The following is a 21,930-nucleotide window of genomic DNA, read 5'->3' as shown; positions in this document are numbered from 1 at the left end:
TAAGCATTATTTATGTTGAACATGTTTTTGTTTACATGCATTATCACCCTTCTGAAGCCTTCCCGTATGTTTGCAGCTTATTATGTACACCTGACTACACAAACTAAGAATAATTGATTACACCTAACTAACAGAGTTCATCTTAGATTTTTTTTTAATGTTTGGTTACTTGGAACAGGTTTCTGCAGCTGTCAGGGAAGTATAAATCTTTGTCACAGACAATCAAGCAGATAGCTACAAATGAAGACTTAAAGGTGATATTAAATCAAAAACAGAGAAAAGTCAACTTTTTGAAGAGAAATAAAACATTGCAATTGCAGATCTTTAGGAGTCAGGGAAAAGGCTTTAGAAAGTAATCCTGTAAATACAAGTCACAAATATGCTGACACAGAAATCAGCATTGGTGCCGATTCCATAATCATGAATACTACATTTTGTAAGATATGAACTATATGGCATATCCTTATCAACATTAAACAAGTTACTAGTACAATGGTCAATAACAGCTCATTTAAGCTTTGTTTTCTCATCCTGTGTGAACCTCCTATGAATCCCTGCCCTGGTTTCATCCCAAAGTGCTACTCTGAAACAGAAAAGAAATATTACTCCAGATTTTTCTTACGTGCCTACCCGACTTGGAAACACAAAGTCCATTAACCCTTAATGGTGCTATTGCATCTAAACCCTGCAGGCAATTCTGAATCTATCTAATATTGTAGTATTAATTAGTTAAGGAGCATGTGCACTCTTCTGAAGTAAGGGAATGGGGAAGAAGCACAGAAAATGGATGATAGATAGAATTTAGGCAGCCACACCGGGGGGGGGGGGGGGGGGCGGGGAGGAGGGAAGCAAAAAAAAAAAAGAGAAATTTGCAGGAGCACTGATTGCTATTTGTAATCATTAGGAATAGCTCAAGTGATGCTATCAGAACAAGAGTAATCAACTTCCTGGTTAAAATAATTGGCTTGGAAGGTCAAGGAGGATCCTGTCTCCCAAAATGTCTGTGGACAGAGCTACACTATGAGCATGTTCTGTAAATAAGGCAGAGTGTTAATTTCTTTTGAAGTGTCACATAGCTGTAGCCATCAGTGTCAGAAGACCAACAACTGAGGTCCTCAGCCAGAGGGTTCTGTGCCTGAGCCATACATCAGTGCATCAATAAGAAAGAGGGATTTTAAAAAAGAATCCTTGGATGTTAGGAACAAGTTCTTTACCATGAAGGTAGTGGAACACTGGAACAGGTTGCCAAGGGAGGGAGTTGGGGGCCCATCCCTGAAGATATTCAAGGTGAGGCTCAACAGGGCTCTGGGCAACTTGCTGTAGTTGAGGATGCCCTCTGCTTACTGCAGAGGGGGTTGGACTACATGAGCTTTGGAGGTCCCTTCCAACCCAGACCATTCTATGATTCTATGATTCCAAGACAGCTGAAGCTTAACAATTAAAAAAAGAGAACAAATAATACAGAGATAGGGGAAATTTACATCATCCCATTACATTTGTGGATATGGGTGGTTCTTCCTCAGCATTACTACAATTATTAAATTACTTTTTATTTATTACATTTATTATTAAACTTATTACTAAAGCATATCTGTTGAGTGCCAGCTCTGCAGTGCTCTCTAGAGGTTCTCCTCCTTCCGCTTATCCCAGAGCCTAGTGGCTAAATTAGCAAGGAGACTGAAGCTAAGTGGTGTGAGGCCCTCTTTACACTTTCCAACACTGGATTTTGAGCAGTCGACACAGGGATATTCTTTGGATCAGCTGAAGACTGGATTTCTTTACAGCTGATCAGAAGGTTTTTAAAATGTCTTTTAAAGTGCTGAAAAAGCTAATACAACTGTATCAGAGATCCTGCAAAATGCCTCGAATCTTAACAGGAATTATTCCCACTATTGTTTGGAGCTGATATCTCATCAGGCATCCATATGAACGTCAGCCAGTCTACGGCATGGCATGAGACTCCACTTAGGTGAAATATCAAAACACATGCCCTTGCTGTGAGAGAAACCCTTTTCCCCAGGATTAGTGAGCCCTGGAATGCAAACATGTCTTTCTAAACAAAACACCAAAACACCAACCCTTTAGATACTTTCTTCTCCAAGCTCTGAAAGAGGAGAAGAAAGGGTGGAAGACAACAGAGTTTCAGTTTCAAGAAACCTTGGAATCTAAAGGTTTGAAGAAACCAACTGCTCTCATTTCACAGAATGCACTCCACAGTGTGGCATATGGTTAAGGATATGCTTCAGTTTTGTGTCCATTTATTAAGTGAAAGTTAAACACATAGTTGCATTAAACATAGCTTGCTATACATTAAACACACTGAAAAACATTCTAAAAGCCATAAGTCTTGACACCAGTTTCTGTGGTTACATTATTTCTGTACCACAGATAATTCAGCTATTGCCTAGGAATACAGGAAATCTCTCCTGGATTTTATATCACCTATATGAATATTTCTAAGCCACAAACGTAAAATTATTTCTTGTTGCTCTGTTAATATTACCAGATTGTATTACAGACAGGCAATTCACCCATGCTGCCCAAAGAACGGGCAAAAAATGGCAGCATTTGGGTTTGAGAGGCAAAAGATGTACCAAGTCAGCGTGATGAGGAAAAATAGAGACTCTGAGTACTTCTTGGAGGGGGAGGGCTGCTGCAAGAAAAGAAGAAAGTGCTAAAAAAGCTAAGATCCAAATCATGCATTTCTCTTCAGGCAGGCTCCATGCTTGAAACCAACTTATTTTGCCAGTGGCAAAGTGGACGGATGCATAAAGGATCCAGATCTCACTGATTTATAAAGCTTGTTTCTATGTGTTAAGACTTTAACTTTTAAGCTATTATTTAATTCCCTACCACTGAGCATAGGCAATCATGAAATATAAACCTGAGACGAAGTCCTGGTGCTGCTGGAATCAGTACAGAAGTTACTTTTGATTTGTGCAAGTCAGGAGCACGCTCTGCGTTCAGGGAGAGCCAACAGTTCCTGTATAATTATCTGAAACACACAGCTAAGAGCACCAGGATTTTCTTACCGAGAGGTGGTCCATGTGTTATAAGAATATCTATTCCATCTGGAATAAGGTTCCATTTCTCTAATAGTGCTTGGCCTCGTGGAAGATTAAAGCCCCAGCCATAAAACCAAGGTTGCCTGCCAAGAGAGGAGGAGAATGTCTTCAGTGCTAATTCCATGTAATGGTTTTCTAATTATAATATGGAGATTGATTCTCTACTAGCATGGAATTTGGAGACACAAACAGCATTCATTTCCTTGTGTGTGTGCAAAGTAAACCTTCTTTCCATACAACCAATGTTACTTGTGCGGCAAATCCGTGCAGTCCTTACCACTTCCAGCAGGCAGCATCCAGTAAAATATTCACACTATTCCTCTAACTAGGTGGGAAGAAAGTCTTACAAGACCTGGACACCAAGATCTCCTTGTGTAGATTAGCATGCTGGACTCTCACAACATCTAGAAGCACATCTGTCTTAGTTACCTAGGTGTGTATACATGTTTTACATTGGCTCCCATCAGGTTTGGCCCTTTGTCTATGACCAGCTGGACAAAGACAGATCTTAGCACCCTTCAACGTCAGAGAGATCATCTACACTGCTAACTGGAAGTATCCCTTCAGAACATCCCTTCAGCTCCTTTTCTTACAACATATTTTTCTTCTGTCCTCTGCTGTGCTGACTTGCTTTTAAGTAAGATTTTCCATATGCAGGATTTCTTATCAGATGGGCATTTACATTTTTAGAAATGCATTTATGGAGCAGCTCATCATGGGGCACCGGAATTGTAACACTGACAGAACACCATTTGCCCATATCCTGCTATCCCATTGATTAAAAAACAAAACCAACAACTTTATTTCATAGCAATTATATCACAGTGACAAATTACATCCTGCTGACTATGCTCTAATCCTAGGTTATAAAAATGAGGGGTTACCTTTAGGATGGGTTTTGGGTAATTTTTTGACTGATGTCTTCCACCCATATCCGTATTTGGAAAAGAACAAAACAGGCTGCTGTGATTTAATATGGTTTATGATAGCTGCAGCAGTAGTGTTTATAAATACATACATATCAACCAGAGCTCCCTTTGAGATGTTACTTTGTTGAAGAAAGCTTTACACTCCCTTGCCGCATCAAAAGAGAAAAAGAATTCTCTCAAACAAATTCTCTGTACTCCACTTTACATCACGTATGGCAAAGACAAAAGAAAATGCCCACAGAGCTATTATTCATCCTCTTCCATTACTGATGCTTGACTAACATTTCAAAAATTAGCATGTCTTCATGATGATATATTTTCCACTTTCCTTTTTGGAATGCTGTAAAGCACATACCTATTAAAAACAGCTTAAAAATAAAGAGCTTGCTAAAATATAAAGGGAGAAAGTGGCTTACCCAAGGGAAGAAAATAAAATCCTGGTAAAAGCAAAGGAAGAAGGGGGCTTTGCAGATTTTCTGCCTTTCTTCCACAGACAAAAAGAGCCTCAACTATTCTACATCACTGATAGAAAGGCCTTCTGTGCCCACAGCTAAGCACTCATCTAGCTCTTCATCACATGCCCTGCATAACCAAGTGTCCCAGGAAAGGAAAAAAGGAAATTAAAAAAAAAAAGGTGAAAAGAAAGACAAAACTTTGTCCATTGGGATCAAAAAATATAGCACAGCCTCCAGAAGCTGAGAGGTAAAGAGGTAAAGAAGGTGTGGGAATAAGCACTAGCAATGAAATAGAAACCTTGGTCTAAGTGAGGTTGGTCAGACCAAGGTTGCTGGCTAAGAAGATGACTCATCTCTGTATCATGGATATGAAATTGACTTTTTCTGGTTACATGCTCAACTCCCAGCAGCTTTCCTTCATGGGATGAACAGCAGTAGGCTCATACGTACATAACGTCCCACCTTACTGCTGCTGGGGTGCTAAATCATGGTCTACTCAGGAGGCTCAGGGCAGCCTTTATTGCTCTCTTCAACTAGCTGCAAAGAGGTTAGATTGAGGTGGGGGTTGGTCCCCTAAGTAACAAGTGATAGGAAAAGAGGAAACAGCTTCAAGTTGCAGAGTCACCAAAAGGGTTGTCCAGCACTGGAACAGGCTGCCCAGGGAAGAGGTTGAGCCACCACCCCTGAAGGTATTAAAAGACGTGCAACGTGGTACTGTGGGACATGGTTTAGTGGCAGACTTGGCAGCGTTAGGCAACAGCTGGAGTTGATAATCTTAAAGGTCTCTTCCAACCTAAATGATTCTATGGTTCTACTTACTGGCTTACCATGTAGTAAGCTACCACTGATGTTACCATCACACAGAACCAAACCCCAGGCTGTAGAGCTCAATTGGCTTGTCCTTACATTCAGCTCACTATTGATAGAACGGGAGCATTTTTATCTCACAGGAATGCCCTGAAAGAAAATCAGCTGAAGTCTGCAGGGTGCTTGGATATTACAGAAGTGGAACGCATTATAAAAATACAGAGAAGTTAGGCTTTTTCTAAACTCTCCATCCATTTCTGCCTTGGAATTGCACCCCATACCTAACATACCAATTATCTTTCCTCACCAAGATGAAAATATTCAGCCGTTCAGCAAATTGTCTTTAAGCAGAGAGCAAGATTTTCAGGAACAAAACCTCACCAAGAGAAAATATTTTCAAGGGCAAACAAAGTGTCAGCACAGTAAATGACGATCCTAAAGCCACTGACAGATCAAGTGAATGCAGGTTCCTTGCTCCAACACATTGCCCACCCTGCTGCTGCTGGGCATGGTGAGGATTGTCCCCAGGTCCTTGGTGTGAAGGGAGGCAATGAAGCGCCCTGCATCCCAGCAGAAAGGCTGGTGGCCACTCTGCACCCCCAGAATGGAACCGAGAGGCAAGATAAATATTTGCCCAAGAAAAAACAGCCAAACCCCTAAGGAATAATGATTTAAAGAACACAATGAAGCATTTATAAAGAGAAATAACCATGAGTGTCACAGGTCTCACCAGAAGACAGCTTAATCCTGCTGAAGTCCAAACGACCACGAATGGCGTACACAGCTGTGAGAATCTCTGCCTGCCTCCACCAGCTCTGACCTGTACATGGCCACTTTCTAAAAAGCCCATTTCCCCTTATGAATAAGCATGATCCACTTATTAAGACAAGAAGCACTTTCTCCCCCACCGCCCATCCCTCCTCCCTCCTTCCCTCCCTTTGTGGTGACTGCGGCTGGTAGCCGCCTGAGCGCAGGGCTGGTAAGTTATGCATGCTGGAGCTGTTCTTTTGTGAAGGGGAGATGTTACAACTTGCGTGATTTGCCATCATGCTGTCTTTTGTGACAGCCCTGAGATTGAAAGAAATGCCTGGAATATTTCTGGGGAAAAAAAAAAAAAAAAAAAAAAAAAAAAAGTCCAAGAATGTTGGTGTGCTTTACATCTGAGAGAAGAAAGACAAATCGTACACTTCAGGGCCCCCACCCTCAAAGCTATGCCATCTTTATAGACACATAGGGATTTTATACATCCCCACGTCCTTTCTTCTGAAAATTTATTGCAAAACAGTCAAAGTTTCTGAGTAGGGAAACAAACAAACAAAAAAAACCCCTTCTCTAATACCCTGTGACCTGGATATTGCGCAAAGACAATTTTGCCTAAAGTTTCCATTTGCAATGGAACCTGAGAGCAAAGCTGAAGTCTTCATGTCAAGCAGTGAATTTCTGGACTTGCTGCTTGCTCAAGAAAGTGAACTCTTAAAATAAAATTGTTTTCCAATAATATTCTACATTTTACAAAGAAAATACTGTCATGTATTTCTGTAATCTGCTGTTCTCAAAAAAAAAAAAAAACCACAAAAAAACCTCAACTTCCCAAGAAATGTATTTGGCAATTAAAGACATACATCATGGCTGTATTTCATCTCTGAAGTGAAAGGCTCATCTGCAGAAATGTACTTTGATTTAGGTCTTATCCTCTTAAAGTGAGCTGTTTGAGCCTCTCCACATACTACTGAAATCCAGCAGTATTATTATTATGGTAAGAATAATGATTGTCTACATATAAGACTCTAGGGGGGAAATATATTGCAAATGGATGTTTACAGGGCAATTAACCTTATGTTAAAAACACAGGAACAAGTTTTGCAGGTCAAATAATCTACCATACAAAAAGGACTGAATTATCAGAATTTGTCCTAGCAATTGGATGTTGCTTTATGTACTGAATTTCTATCTTTCTGTTCTAAAGTAACCATTGGAATAATTTTCTTACAGAATGATAGTTGCTATGACAACCATAGCAAATTTTCCTTTTCTGAAACAGATGTCTCATTTAGTTGAAAATTAGAATGTGAAAAACCCATGGGAAAAATTAATTCAAACTTTAACAGAACACTGACTACAATGTAATCTCTTATAGGTTAACCCCTTAACATCTTTCTGCACCCTTACAGTAACCTTCTCATAAATTCTAATTAAACCAGTTTAACCTCCTAGAATGCCCTTCTTAGCTATCATTAGCACTTTAGCTGTCTTTGAAAGGAGCATTTCTGTTAACATAATAACAGAAAAAAAGTCATACTACAAAAGTAGTGGTCAAACACATTACCACCTTAATTATTTATTAGTTTTCCTTTTATTCAGCTACTACTGGAAAGAGCTACCATGCTCTTTTGTCATGTAAATGGGGCATAACTTAGTTTTACATGTGATTTACCAGACAGGGCAGCGATGCACTACACGGATTTGACCTGTAATTTATGTGAAAATGGAAGGTTTGCAATTTTCAAACCACTGGTAGCCATCTCAATTTGCTCGGCAGACATACAAAAAGGGGAGACGAAATTTGCCCAGGCAAAATTATCAGCATTCATGGATTTTTCTATTACAAGCAATGAGACTTAAATAACAGATTCCTTCCTCTCTGTACACTTAACAGCTCGAGGGGACCCCTCATAGTACTTGGTCATCAGCTACAAATGAACACAGCAGGCAGCCAGTGGGCAATCAAAGAAAGAAATATTCCAGCCATAGTGCTTGCAGGGTGTCAGCTACCAGAAGAATTTCAGCACCACAAGGTTTACTGCAGCAGCTGCATCTAGGTTGTCCCTCTGAATAAGACAAATCTTGCCACCAGCAGGCACAGAATTACTCTCTTTGACTTCAGGGGAAACCTCCCTTGCATAATCCAGTACCCATGAAGAGCTACAGGTGGTAGATGACTGAATAGCCATTAGTGTATTAAAGGGATTGGGATGCAGCATCTTGCAAGCACTTTCAGTAGCAAAACCCACAATGTGCAGATCATTATACCCCTTCATTTCTATAAAGTTTTCTACAGAAATAATTTTTGCAGCTGAAAGGCAAGTTCTCTCACGAGAATTCCTCTTCTAACAAAATGCATTTCAAAGATTCACAAATTGTTGAAGTCCTTCCTCCACATTTTTCTCTTATCAGAAAATCAACAGATATTGGCCAGTCACTGTAAAGAAGCTCAGTGGGAAATAGAATGGACCAAATCAGTCTCCTCACTCCTGCTCCCTTCCCTGACTATTGCAGAGCTGCCAATATGCAATATTTAGAAGACTGGACTATGCATGTTGAAGGTCACTCTGGTGTAAGTGGCTGGCGAAGGGTGAGGGAATACCAATAAAAGCAGTTAGGTTCAGCAGTAGTAATCACAGACCAAACTCCAACTTCCTGCTAGCCCAGGAAGTCTAACTGTTGGGCACTCATAACTTTTCCTGGTCTTGATTTAGTCTTCCTGTTGCAACTAGCTGCAGTCCTGTGAACACAGATACACAGTACTATAGACCGTGTATACGTTCCTTGTCTGCCTGGTGTTCACATCCTTCAGTTCGTATTTTCACTTTTCCCATCACTGTGTTAGTTGAATTTACCCAATCTCTGTAAATGCCTTCTTAGCCTTCCCTCAGTGCGTAACTAACCAGCTACTACTGCTACTGCTTTTTATTCAACTTTCTCTGCAAATAAGGATTCATAAAAGTTGACTTTCTGTGTGTGTGTGTATTGGCTGTTGTGAAAACACACTCATCTGTCTTTTCCTCCTCACGTTCAAGAGCATTCAAGCACCTGAAGGGTCTACAGGAGCTCTGGGGAGGGTCTTTTGACAGGATAAGGCTTTGAGCTGCAAGAGAGGAGATTTAGACTGGTTATTAGGAAGAAATTCTTTCCAATGAGGGTAGTGAGACAGTGGAACAGGTTGCCCTGGAGGTGTTCAAAGCCAAATTGGATGAGGCCTTGAGCAACCTGGTCTAGTGGGAGGTGTCCCTGCCCATGGCAAGGGGTTTGGAATTAGACGACCTTGAAGGCCCCTTCCAAACCAAACCATTCTATGATTCAACACAGAGGATTGTCTAAAGTGGGCAGGGATGAAAGTAGCTCTTAGGCCATTAGTGCTAAGAAGGACTGGCAGGGCACCAAGATTTAAAGAAAAACAGGTTTCAGAAGTTTTGTGGAGTATGAGGAGGCTCATTACAACTTCCACATGAGAGAAGGGTGGTATGAATCTAAAGAGGTATAAAAGCTATGAACAGAAAGATTTAAATTACATAGAACCTTAGATTCATTCATTCATAATATTGGAACCAGGGCTTTTTCAATGAAAACTAAGGCCTTGTACTTAAAACTAATAAATGCAAATGATGGTTAATCTCATATAAGATTATCCTCTGGAACACTAGACCACAGAGTACAGCTCAGCAGGTGGAAAGGAGAAAGCAGAAGGGAGGGGACTGTAGGTACTAAGACGTGAGATGGCTTGCACAGTGTTAGTTAGGGAGGCTGTAGTGAGCAGCAAATTGAACTCAGATCCTCTGTCAGTCTGCTGGCCATAACAGACAATATTTTTTCCATAGGGCAGTTTGCTGTGTTCTTGGCTTTTTGCCTTACTTGCTTTTCATCAAAGTCATCATTCTTGAAACTCTGAATCAAATTAAATTACTGGTTTTTGGAAAAGGAAAGGAGGGTAAGAATCAGAATACGGCCCTTTGTCAGTAATTATTTCATTTGCAATTTGAGATATACATGAAATCATTCATCTTTTGTTTAGTACAGCCTTTAATACATCTCTGACTGGAAAAAAAGAAAGAATGAGCTGTGACTAATGGGAACTGATCATTTCTAAACATTAATCTGTTCTAAAACAATGAAAAATAAAATGAAATCCACTTTATCTTCATAACGAGAAAATGGAAGATAACAGGTGAGAAGAAAACATTAATGAAAAACTGAATTTTAAACATGCAAACAGTTCATTTCGTTCTGCCAGGAAGCAATGATAATATCCCATCTGATCTTCTTTTAAAATTATAAAATAAACCAACTAAACATACATAAAGGCTAACTTGGCAAAATCAGCCAAGAGATTCAACACTGAGGGTACAGATATAGAACTGCATAAACTTTCAGTATGATCTTATGGATTTAATGCAGCCCTTAAGTTCCTCATGTCTCAGTCTGTTCCCTCAGTCTCTCTGATTCTCCACATTTAAAAGTACAGGTACAGCCAGATCATCCAGACTCAGATACTGACAGCTGATAGTCACAGAAAGAAGGGTTAAGAGCAGAGTCAGCAGCACCTGTGTCTGCAGTACAGTCACTGTCTTGTTTTAAATGTAAAACCTGCCACGAATGGGCCAATCTGTAAGGAAAAATAATTTGAGGCCCATCTATTCATGGCATCTTTACAGTTCTTCACTATCAGATGGCCAGACAGCTAAAGAAAAAGCATGTTTTTCCACAAATCCAACTAGGCAGTGTTTAGTGTGCTCCTCTAGGACTTTGCAGAAATTTGCTGACTGAGGAGATGGAACATCCCTTCACATGGAGACACTACACTTGTGGTGTTTTTTACTATGCAGCTCCTGAAGGGACTCTCCTAGATGGACTATGACTAAAATATGTAGGATGTGTAATAGGTGCACTGAGAATCAATACAAAAGGCTCTCACAGTAGCCACTTCTCACTTTAGTAACTCCCCAGGTTTATATTCTTTTTCTTAAAATACCAGGAGTAATTAGGCCATATGGACTGTCTGTCAGTTCTTTTCTGTCTTTTCTTACTTTTTGGCTTTTTAACTACTTTTCCTTAGAAAACTCAAAGCCATTTTGAGTTAAACAATCATGAAAACACTTCTAAAGCTAGTAAATTAATACAGCATGTGTGCATATATGTATAAAGTGTATTATTTTTAACATTTTCAATTTAGTAACAGATGAAGTTACCTCTTATTTAAAAAAGCACATGCTGATACTTCATATGCCATGTTTCTACCTGAAGCTAACAAGATCCAAGCAATCTTAAATTTCAAATCCATGTTTTCCTGCAGTCCTAAATTTACCCCACAATACAGTGGTGGAAACCAGATACTGCAAAAACTTTCTATACCAAGAAGTTACAGCTTTAACACCTAGATGCTGTTCACCTAGCTAGGAATTCTGAGATTCCTAGGTAGGTGAATAAGAAGCCTTCAAAAACAAAAACAAAAAACCAGAAACAAACAAAAAAATCCCTTATCAGATGTAAATTACACAGAAATACTTGACACACAGAGGTGGGAGAGTCCTTGTGTTGTAGTATTGGTTCCAATTTACTAGGGAATAATCCTATTAACTCATGTTAAACAGTGCCAATTTATTAAATGAAACTAATTTATTAACAAATGCAGAAAAGTGTTCTGATATTAAACAGCTTCATGACAAGTGGTAAATTACCTTTCCCCTTAAAATCTGGTCAAGGAAAAGAGAAATAACTGGGATAACTGTGTTTCAGTTAGCTCCTGTGATGATGGCTCTATTTACAGTTCTTCACATAGAGCAGAAGGTAAAGCAGCATCTACTTCTTGACGTACTCACTTGTCTCCTGTGTAAAAAGCTAAAGAAAATGCACACATACAAACCACCACGAAGAAGGGAGGCTGATTCTCACCAGGTGTAAGGAGATGAAAAGCTCTGCCAAATTACTCCAGTTGAGAATCACCCCCATGTAGCTCTGCTCCAAACTAGTTAGCTATTTGTGCTTCTCTTGGAATATCGCCAAAGGGCTCATCTCAGTACCCAACTGTGTTTACATCTTTGAAACATCCTGAAATTGCTGCTGTCTGAGAATACAGCCCAGACTACAGATAAAGCTGCTAGTCCTTTTGTTCCAGAAAAAAAGGCACCAAAACAGCAACAACAACAACAAAAGCACTTCAAACTTTAAATTCAGCTCTGTCTCATAAAACTAAACTTTCAAGCAAATGTGAAAAATAAAGAGAAAACTGCTGTGGGGGATTGCAATTTCACTTTGTGGTTTATGAAGTGCAGGAAAGTGAAGTCAATTCCCTGTAGTGAGATTACAGGTCTCCCCCTCTGCATGTCTTAAATTAAAAAATAGCTGAATCCAAAGTGGGCTATTTTACTGGATCAGAGGATTCAATTATTTCTGCTAAGTAACTGAATGTGAACTATTTCCTTTTAATAACATACAACTAATAATTACTGCCCAGAAAGGACTTTTTTCCCCCTACCAGTCTAATTAAACTAAAGCAGTATCTTTTTTTGACTGCTCTCAAATTTAACTAAAGCCAGAAACATTGAAACAAAGCAAGTAAACCCAAATCCCCACTCACATACACAACTACAAAGCCACACAGTGTGTTCAGCCATTACGAGAAACCAGCCTTGCCCAATAGCATTATGAGAAATCAACCTCACTTCTCATCTAGATTCAGCATACATGCAGGCACAGGCAGTGCAACGTCCTCCACACTGCTACAGACACAATGGAGAGTGGATTCAAAGCATTTTTGGCTTCAGTAACTGGTTAAGCTCACTCTGCAAGAGGTCACTGTGAACTGTGTTAGAGGATTAATCTGTGTCCCTAATACGCAAGCACATACAAATAAACAGCATGCAAAGGTGTTTGACTTACTGAGTATCCCTAGTGTGACTATTCTAGAACTAAACTATTTCAGACTACTCAGCCCTGGGCTATGTTGGGAAGCAACTTTCTGGAATGTCTGTTAACAAGAAAAGAAAAATAAAAGGATATTCTAAACAGCTGTGTCTTAAAAAAAAATCTTGTGGGAAACAGAAAAATAAAATTTCTTGGAAGTATACAATAATGAGAATTTATGATACTGCTCTGACTTTGATGGTAGTTACAGGCTACAATAAGTGTATTTCAGTTTACATTTTCATTTGCTTACATAGCTATTTCAGACTTTAATTAGTTAATACTAATTATATTTCTTTAACGTGCTATAGAAAATTCACCTGGAGTATGAGAAATTTTAATTTTGCTCCATACACATTTTTTTCAGCCATGTTAATGATTCTTGCTAATTCATTTCAGTCACTTAATTTGTACTGCAGTGCTCATTAAAAAGACCTCTCCTGAATTCATTATGATTGCTCACATGAGCAACAGCACCTGTATACCTAGTGTCTACTGAATGAGACTCAGATTCCCTGCATTTCCCAATCATGTAAAAAAACTGCTTTCCAAAATGTGTTTTCCACATGAAATGCACCAATTCTAGCAAAGTGCCATTAGCTTATTACAAAAAAAAAAAAAAAGGGGGGGGGGGGGGGGGAATGAGAAGAAAAATCATCCAGTTATTTGCTTCTGACATTAAAACAGCCAGAACGTACTCTTAAGTCTCACTTCCTGCCACTGGAAAACCTTCACACTTCAGGAGTTGAGTATCTTACATTTCTCTACACCACCTTCCTTGTACAGCTGAATTTAATAGACCAAAATCATTTTGCAGGAAAACCCATTCTTATGATCTTCCATATGCTGCAAACTAAACTACAGTGCATTGTGGGTTTAAGTGTTTTTAGAAGCAGCACTTTCCAAAATAGAAAATGGCTTCTTGATAAGTATGGGAGAGGAAATAAAAATATCACTCTAGCATTCTATTAAAATACAATTAAACCTGCATCTATGTGCCTTGAACTGTTAATTAATACATTTTAACAGGATGATGGATTTTGCTTTCTCTCTTCTAAAGGCATTGCTATTTCTTACACATCTGTCACATCTTACCTACGTTTTACTGAATGCCTGAAATAAAACACCTTCAGCATTCTAACCACAGTAACGTCATGGTGTCCTAGTTTAGAGTGGGACAGATTGCTCTGTTGCTCCAAAAGGGGCAAAAGAGTAACACCCACACAAGTGGATTGGATAGTAATGGTGTGGTGGGTTGAAATTACCCCCAAAATAATATTGCCAAGACCAGCTCAGATGAAAGCAAAACTACAATCTAGAAATATGGAATGCAATGAATATGTACAAAATACACAATATTTACATGTACTTACAATTTATAAAGAGCACAAGAACCCCCCTGGGCAAAACCAGGCGATTACCAACAGCTTCTTCCTCTTTCCCCCCTCCCCCCTGTACACAGGACAAGCAGGAAAGAGAAGAGCAGATGGTAGCTTGTTAGTACTTAGCCACAACAAGAATGCAGCCAAGGTCAGCAAGCCAGCAGAAGCAACCAGCTAGTGTCTGCTAGAGCAAAGAAATCCAAAAGAGAAAGAGTTAGTTTATACAACTAACTTTATGTTAGTTATCAGACCAATGGCATTATTTAGACCTTATCATTACTTTCCCTTTTACATCCAATGGTAATTTATTTACATTCTACCACTTTCTACTCAATCTGGGGACAATTTTCCTAGGCATCAACCTAGAACTGCCACAAATGGAAAGTTTAAACAGAAAACCAATTCATATACTCTCTACAAGTATTTACACTATGTACATATATGCAAAAACACCTGGGTTCACCTTTCAGTTTATGACCTGTTCAGCAAGCCATAAACCTCGCAACAACCCAGGCTTCCATGCCCTCCCAGGCCTTCCACTCTTCCTCTCTACCCTCCCAAAGCCACTCGAATAGCTCTGCTACCAAGCTAGTTTTGTCCAAACCAGGCAGCAGGCCCCCCCAACACTGCAAGAGGTACAGCACCAAGAGGGGAGAGAAAAAGGCAGAAGGAAGGTCAGGGTGAAGGGTGAAATAATCTCTGCACTCTGCTTTTATAGCAGATACAGGGCTTGTGGGATAAAATAACATAGCTTACAATTTCCAGTGGCTACCTAGTCCCTTGGAGGAACTGTCATCTCTCTGGTTCTTAAAGGCATTTAGCCTTAACAGCACATGGTTTTCACAATGCATCAGCTAGGCTTAGATGCCAACCTTCTCCACAAAATTTCTGTAACTTGAGATGCCTCAATTCTAAATAACAAGTGAAATCTCTTACTCCCATTCATGATTTTCATTTTCTTCAATAAACATGTCAGTCTACCTAAATGACTCACTCACATTGCCTGCCTCAAAGTCATTAATTAAAAAAGTTCCGACCGGTTGCCAGCGTTAAAAATCTGGGAACACTTACCACATTTAAAAGAGATTTCTGAGCAACCAAAACCCAGCAGTCTGTGATATGTCCATATCTACCACTTCCACAACCATCCACTCAAAACTGTAGCACTGACAGAAATAGACATGAACACAAGCCACTTGGCTCAAAAATCTACTTCATCTGAGGTATTCAAGGCTTTCTAGAGAGGTATTTTCCTGCTTTAGAAAACAGTACAGAAGCAACCGCATTATGATTATTCGTATTCTTATTTTTCAACCAAGTGAGGGTACAGAAAGATGAGAACATAGGAGAACCAGCATGGTTTCATCCAATAACATAAATATTGGACTGCCTATGTATTTCAGTCATGTGCAAGGTACTGAATAGCTTTTCCAGATTTGAAAGACAGCATGAGAACTAAGCATCAGAGTGGTCAGTTTGAGGCATTCTGATCATTTTCTGTGACTTTTTGAAGTGAATGAAACCTGCAATGTAACATCTTGCACTCCTGCTGCTCTATCTGGAAGCCACACTCCCAGCTTAGGAGGTAGATTATGTTAAATGAAGTCAGTATTTTATTTTAATATGGTTTCATTTTAATCGATGTTCACCTCAATGACTTCAAAGATTTGTACAAGGTCTGGGAAAGTAAATATTAGGTGATTCATCACCTGTAAAATTAAAGCATGTCCTTCTCATGAAATGAATGTATAAATTTTTGCCACTTTATTTTAGTGATGGAAATGGAGTTCAGTGAGGAATGGAATGAAAGAGACTACTATAGCTGTTCTTGAAAAGATGAAGGTGGAAAGCACTGAAACAACAGACCTAAGGTTTGGGTGGCCTGGGGTTTGTGTGGAACAAAACTAAGTCTGCCTTATTTTGCCCTCTGCATGCTCTTTGAAACTACCTCAGTTACACATAGAGGTTACCAGTCTGTGTGCACATGCACACATACATGAAGTGGAGAGAGAACATTCAAGAAATAACAGAAACTTTCAGGTTTGAAAAGACCCTTGGGATCAAGTCCAACCAATAACCTTACTCTACAAAGTTCACCCCTAAACCACATCCCCAAGCACCACATCCAAACCATTTAAACACATCCAGACTCAACCACCTCCCTGAGCAGCACATTCCAATGCCTGACCACTCTTCCTGGGAAAAAATTCTTCCTAATGTCCAGTCTAAACCTCCCCTGTTGCAGCTTGAGGCTGTTCCCTCTTGTTCTATCACTAATTACCTGTGAGAAGAGACCAGCACCAGCCTCTCTACAATGTCCTTTCAGGGAGTTGTAGAGAGTGATGAGGTCTCCCCTCAGCCTCCTCTTTTTCAAACTCAACAGTCCCAGCTCCTTCAGTCACTCCTCATAAGATTTATTCTCCAGGCCTTTCCCCAGCTTCCTTGCCCTCCTCTGCACTCTCTCCAGCACCTCCACATCTCTCCTGTATTGAGGTTCCCAAAACTGGACACAATACCCAAGGTGTGGCCTCACCAGAGCTGAGTACAATGGGACTATCACCTCCCTGCTCCTGCTGGACACAGCATTTCTAATCCAAGCCAGGATGCCATTGGCTTTCTTGGCCACACTGCTACTTTATGATGAAGTATAATAACAATTATATGATAGCTACCCACTCACAGGCTAAGCACTACTGACCACATTGGTTTAGTAAAGACAATCAGCTGCATGCTGGAAAATTACAGACAGCTGCAGTGCACAAAGAAAAGGGCCAAGGGGTTACAACAAATTTCCAGCCCTCACAGTAAAGTGGGATGCTCTGAGCTGATAATCACTAAAGCAACCTACAGGATGATGCCTTATAGTAGAACAAATTAAGGCATTTTCTCTGACATTGAAAGACCCCTACCCAGAATGCTAAACTCAGTAAAATCAATACTTGAACAGGAAAAAAACCCACTCCTCACATACACACACCTAACTTTTGAAACTTGGTTCCCATTATCTGAACAACAATGTTATGAAAGAGCTGTTGGCCCATGTAAAACACCTAATCAATGTTCCATTGGAGCAAAGCTACAAAAAAACCCAGGAGAAGTCTGGCCCCAGGCATCTGTCACTTCAGGACAAATCATCAAAAAGGTCTTTCTAGGCTGATATTAATCTTTGCTCTCACATTTTCCCTGACTGAGAAATGAAGTTTCTGTAGTTCCAGATGGCCTATACGAAGGAGGAAACGAAAGTACATAGACACTAGGAAAAAACTGTAATTCTGCAAAAAGAAAAATGAAGTTCTGCTTCACAGGAACAGATCCTCCCAATAATCAGAGCCAAGCAAAAATCCACTCTCTGGATAATGAGTCTGGAGGCAACCTCATGCTGAAGTTCTTCTTTAGGCTATCCAGGCCAATATGTCATTTGGAATAATGAAACTATCTCCTGTTTGGAAGAGGGCTTTGGCTGTCCTTTCCTTTCCTGCATAGCAGAAAATGAAAAAAAGCACTGAAAAAGATAAAACAGGAGGACCAAAATTTCTCCTGCAGTTGTGCACAGCTGCTTAGTAGTCTGGAAATCAGTGGCTAGGAAGAAGAGATTTTCCTTCTGCCACCTGCATTTCTCTTGCTCTGTCAAGTAAAACACGTACTGCCATTAATGCACAATAATCCATCTTTTCATAGAAATGGCCACTGGAATTCCTGCCACATTCCACAGTATTGGTGCATACACACAGAATACCTGCTCTTCTGCAGATGCACATCTTTTCTGTAAAATTAAGGCAGGGGTACAACATCAAGCACTGGGAGAACAGCCAGTATAACCTTTGCCAGACATGAACAGCTTCTGATATTTTATGAGAGGTCAATTCATTAGTCATCAGGTCTTATCAGCAGTTACTGCATGCAACAGGAGAACAGAAAGCCAAGTTACTTACACACTGAATTATTAAAAAAAAAAAAAACATCAATGGAAAAAGCATGTAATAGGACAGAGTCCATTACTGGAACCTTCTGCAGCAGAGAGGCAGATCACAGAATCATAGAATGGTCCGGGTTGGAAGGGACCTCCAAAGGTCATCTGGTCCAACCCCCTCTGCAGTAAGCAGAGGGCATCCTCAACTACATCAAGTTGCCCAGAGCCCTGTCGAGCCTCACCTTGAATATTTTGAGGGATGGGGCCCCAACTCCCTCCCTGGGCAACCTATTCCAGTGTTCCACCACTCATAGTAAAGAACTTGTTCCTAATATCCAATCTAAATCTGCTCCTTTCCAGTTTGAAGCCATTGCCCCTCATCCTTTCACTGCAGGCTTTTGTAAACAGTCTCTCTCCATCCTTCCTGTAGGCCCCCTTCAGGTACTAGAAGACTGCTATTAGGTCTCCCCAGAGCCTCCTCTTCTCCAGGCTGAACACCCCCATCTTCATCAGCCTGTCCTCATAGCAGAGGTGCTGCAACCCCCTGAGCATTTTTATGGCCCTCCTCTGGACCTGCTCCATCAAGTCCATGTCCTTCCTGTATTGAGGGCTCCAGAGCCAAACGCAGCACCAGAGCAAAGTGGCAGAACCACCTCTCTCCATCTGCTGGCTGTGCATCCTTTGATGCAGCCCAGGATGCAATTTGCCTTCTGGACTGCAAGCTCACACTGTCTGTTCCTGCCCAGCTTCTTGTCTATCAGCACTCCCAACTCTTTTTCCACAGGGCTGATTTCTATCACCTCATCCCCCAGCCTGTATTGATAGTGAGGACTGTTCTGGCCCAGGTGCAGAACCCTGCACTTGCTCTTGTTGAACCTCATGAGGTTCACCTGGGCCCACCTCTCCAGCTTGTCCAGGTCCCTCTGGATGACAGCCTGTCCCTCTGGTGTATTGACAACACCATACAGCTTGGTGTCATCTGCAAACTTGCTGATGGTGCATTCAATCCCACTCTGTATCATTGATAAAAATATTAAACAGTACAGTTCCCAGTACAGACCCCTGAGGGACACCACTTGTCACTGCTCTCCATCTGGACTTCAAGCCATTAAGCACCACCCTCTGGATGCAACCATCCAGCCAATTCCTTATCCACTGAACAGTCCATCCATCAAATCCTTATCTCTCCAATTTGGCGAGCAGGATGTTGTGGGGCACCATGTCAAAGGCCTTGCAGAAGTCCAGACAGATCACTTCCATAGGTCATCCCTTATCCACTGACATAGTCACTTTATCATAGCCACTAGGATAGTCAAGCAGGATTTGCCCCTAGTAAAGCCATGCCAGCTGTCTTGAATCACCTGCCTGCCCTCCATGTGCCTTAGCATGGCATCTAGGAGGATCTGTTCCACGGTCTTCCCAGGCACCCTAATTTATTCTGAACTGCTATGACAAAAGTCAAACTGGCAGATAGAATAACCCAAATAATTCTATATAACAATTCTATATAATGTACTTTTGCCTGCTAAGCCTTGCCAAAAAAGGAAGCCATTTTCCAGAGGAGTTTAATTTGTTTTTCAGTAACATACAAAATCGTAACATAGAAGTAAAAATACAGCAATCCCAAACACCAGACATTTGGTAGACAATCCATCCTTAGATGTTTTCAGCACTTGGCTAGACAGTTATGGCTGACCAGATCTAATGGTGGTGAGGAGGAAGGAGTAGCAGATTAACTAAAGATCTCCACAGGTCCCTTTCAAGCAATGCTTCTGCGATTCTGGCAGTCCCACTATGGAACTAGAGCTAGGTGTTTGCATTGATACCTAGAATGAGCAGGTATCAACAAAGTCCTCACAACAGAGAGCTTTGCTGGTGATACCAAACTCCTAACAAGCAGGTGGTTTGGCAGTCAGGAAGCTGAGAGAACAGTGGAAATTTGGATTCAATGGAGAAGGTCTTTCCAGTTATTATCTCTACGATGACATCACTCATGGAACCATATTAATAAATTACTGGTGAGCATTTCAATTACAGATTTTCAGCCCTCTATTATATTTCTATTAGAGTTCATTACCCCATAAGGTGCTACTATTTTGCAGGCAGGAGTTTTAGTGTTAGCTACAGCAGAAATGAGAGTAGGCTATACAATCCACTTGTGCCTCCACACTGCTAAAGACTTTAATTGTACAATTACACAATGCATTTGCACCAAAAAATGGTGCATTCAGTGCACAAGGTTTACTGTGCTTGCTGAACAAATTAACCATATTTTACTCCTTTTATAGCCATTATTCAGAATTGCCATTAAAAAAAAAAATAGCTATAAAGGTCCACACACACTTTGGGATCAACAAGAGAACACCTCTCTGAGGTCCATACACCTGCATGTGTTGCTGAAAACCAAATTAAACTCCTCTGGAAAATAGCTTCATTTTTGGCAAGGCTTTGCAGGCAAAAGTATACATTACATAGAATTGTTATATAAAATTATTTAGGTTATTCTATCTGCCAGTTTTGTCATAGCAGTTCAGAATAAATTAGGGTGTTTCAAAATACTTTCCAATCAGAAGTCTTCCAATCTACAGTAAATGCTACTGAGGAACCAAAGTCTTTGTTTAACATTCATAGCAACTATGGCTATTTTCTACAGAAGATTGCTTCCAAGTCTGTTAATATGTTCTGGCCACGTCTTGGGTTTTGCTGGGAGAAAAGCAGAGTTTGCCTCTGTCCTGGTTTTGGTTGGGAAGCCAGTTGGGAGAGCCTGCTGAATCAGCTGTTGAGTATTCAACACCAGACTGAGGTCCTGCCTGATGCATATGGAAAGACCATGCTGGCTGGAGCAAAGGATCACGGGGCTGGCAGTTCGGACTGTAACATGAGATGTTTTCTGGTTTGGGGGGCTTTTGTGGCTTCTGGGTTGGGAGGGTGATCTCTTCTGGCTGTGGACCTGGGCAGGCTGCTGGCTTGCTTCTGCTTTTTGCTGTGCCTTTCAGTGAAATATGCTAAGGTATTATACCTTATTCCATTAAACTCTCCTTATCTCAGTCCACAGGGCTTTTGGTTTCTTATCTCTCTCTCTGAGGCAGTAGTTGATAACATGGACTGCTGGACATCAGCCAACAGCTGAGTCTTAAACCAGGACACTCTTCCTGTGCCTACCTTTATATGAAAAAAATCTCACTGTCTAGGCCTTATGTGAGGAAAAAACCCCAATGCCCAGTGCCTGCTCTACACTAGAAGGAAGCACATTGCATGGAAGTACACTGCATTCTTCCTGATGCCCTGCTCTGCCAGAGCTGGCAACCAGCACTGTCAAAAGCATCAGCCCCTTGGCTAAACAAAGCCACGTGTGAAATTCAAGATTGTTCTGGACACATTTAACATCTTAGTACTCCAAAGTTTCTCATGAAGCATCTAACAGTTTTGTACTCCTCTCCCTCATCATCCATGCTGATAATCTGTGGTCATAGTTACTGGTGTTGCAAGTACTAATTCCTAAATAGCAGCTTTTCTGCTTTGCAGCCTGCATTTCAAAATGGCTGCTCCCTGCTTGATGATAATACTAGAGTACAGTTAAATTTTTGTTAGTGAGCAGGGGCTCAATGCAGCACTTGAAATCTTGCCCTTGGAGCCCAGAAGCCAGAGTATTGGTTTCTGAGGAAAAAAAAAAAACAACAAAAAAACAAAACTGCCCCATTTCGT

General features: G+C 40.6%; 1 protein-coding gene across 1 annotated transcript in view; it reads right to left on the bottom strand.

Annotated features, from left to right (window-relative positions):
- MPPED1 (metallophosphoesterase domain containing 1) overlaps window positions 1-21,930 on the bottom strand; it is a 53,043-nt gene that overhangs the window by 5,179 nt on the left and 25,934 nt on the right. The window contains exon 4 of the mRNA XM_054399790.1: window positions 3,033-3,148. Coding sequence (XP_054255765.1) covers window positions 3,033-3,148 — 116 coding nt within the window. The remainder of the gene's footprint in view (window positions 1-3,032; window positions 3,149-21,930) is intronic.

This window comes from Indicator indicator, chromosome 3, assembly GCF_027791375.1.
Source record: "Indicator indicator isolate 239-I01 chromosome 3, UM_Iind_1.1, whole genome shotgun sequence".
NCBI lineage: Eukaryota > Metazoa > Chordata > Aves > Piciformes > Indicatoridae > Indicator > Indicator indicator.
The sequence above is the reverse complement of the archived record's forward strand: the minus strand, read 5'-3'. Positions and strand labels throughout refer to the sequence as shown.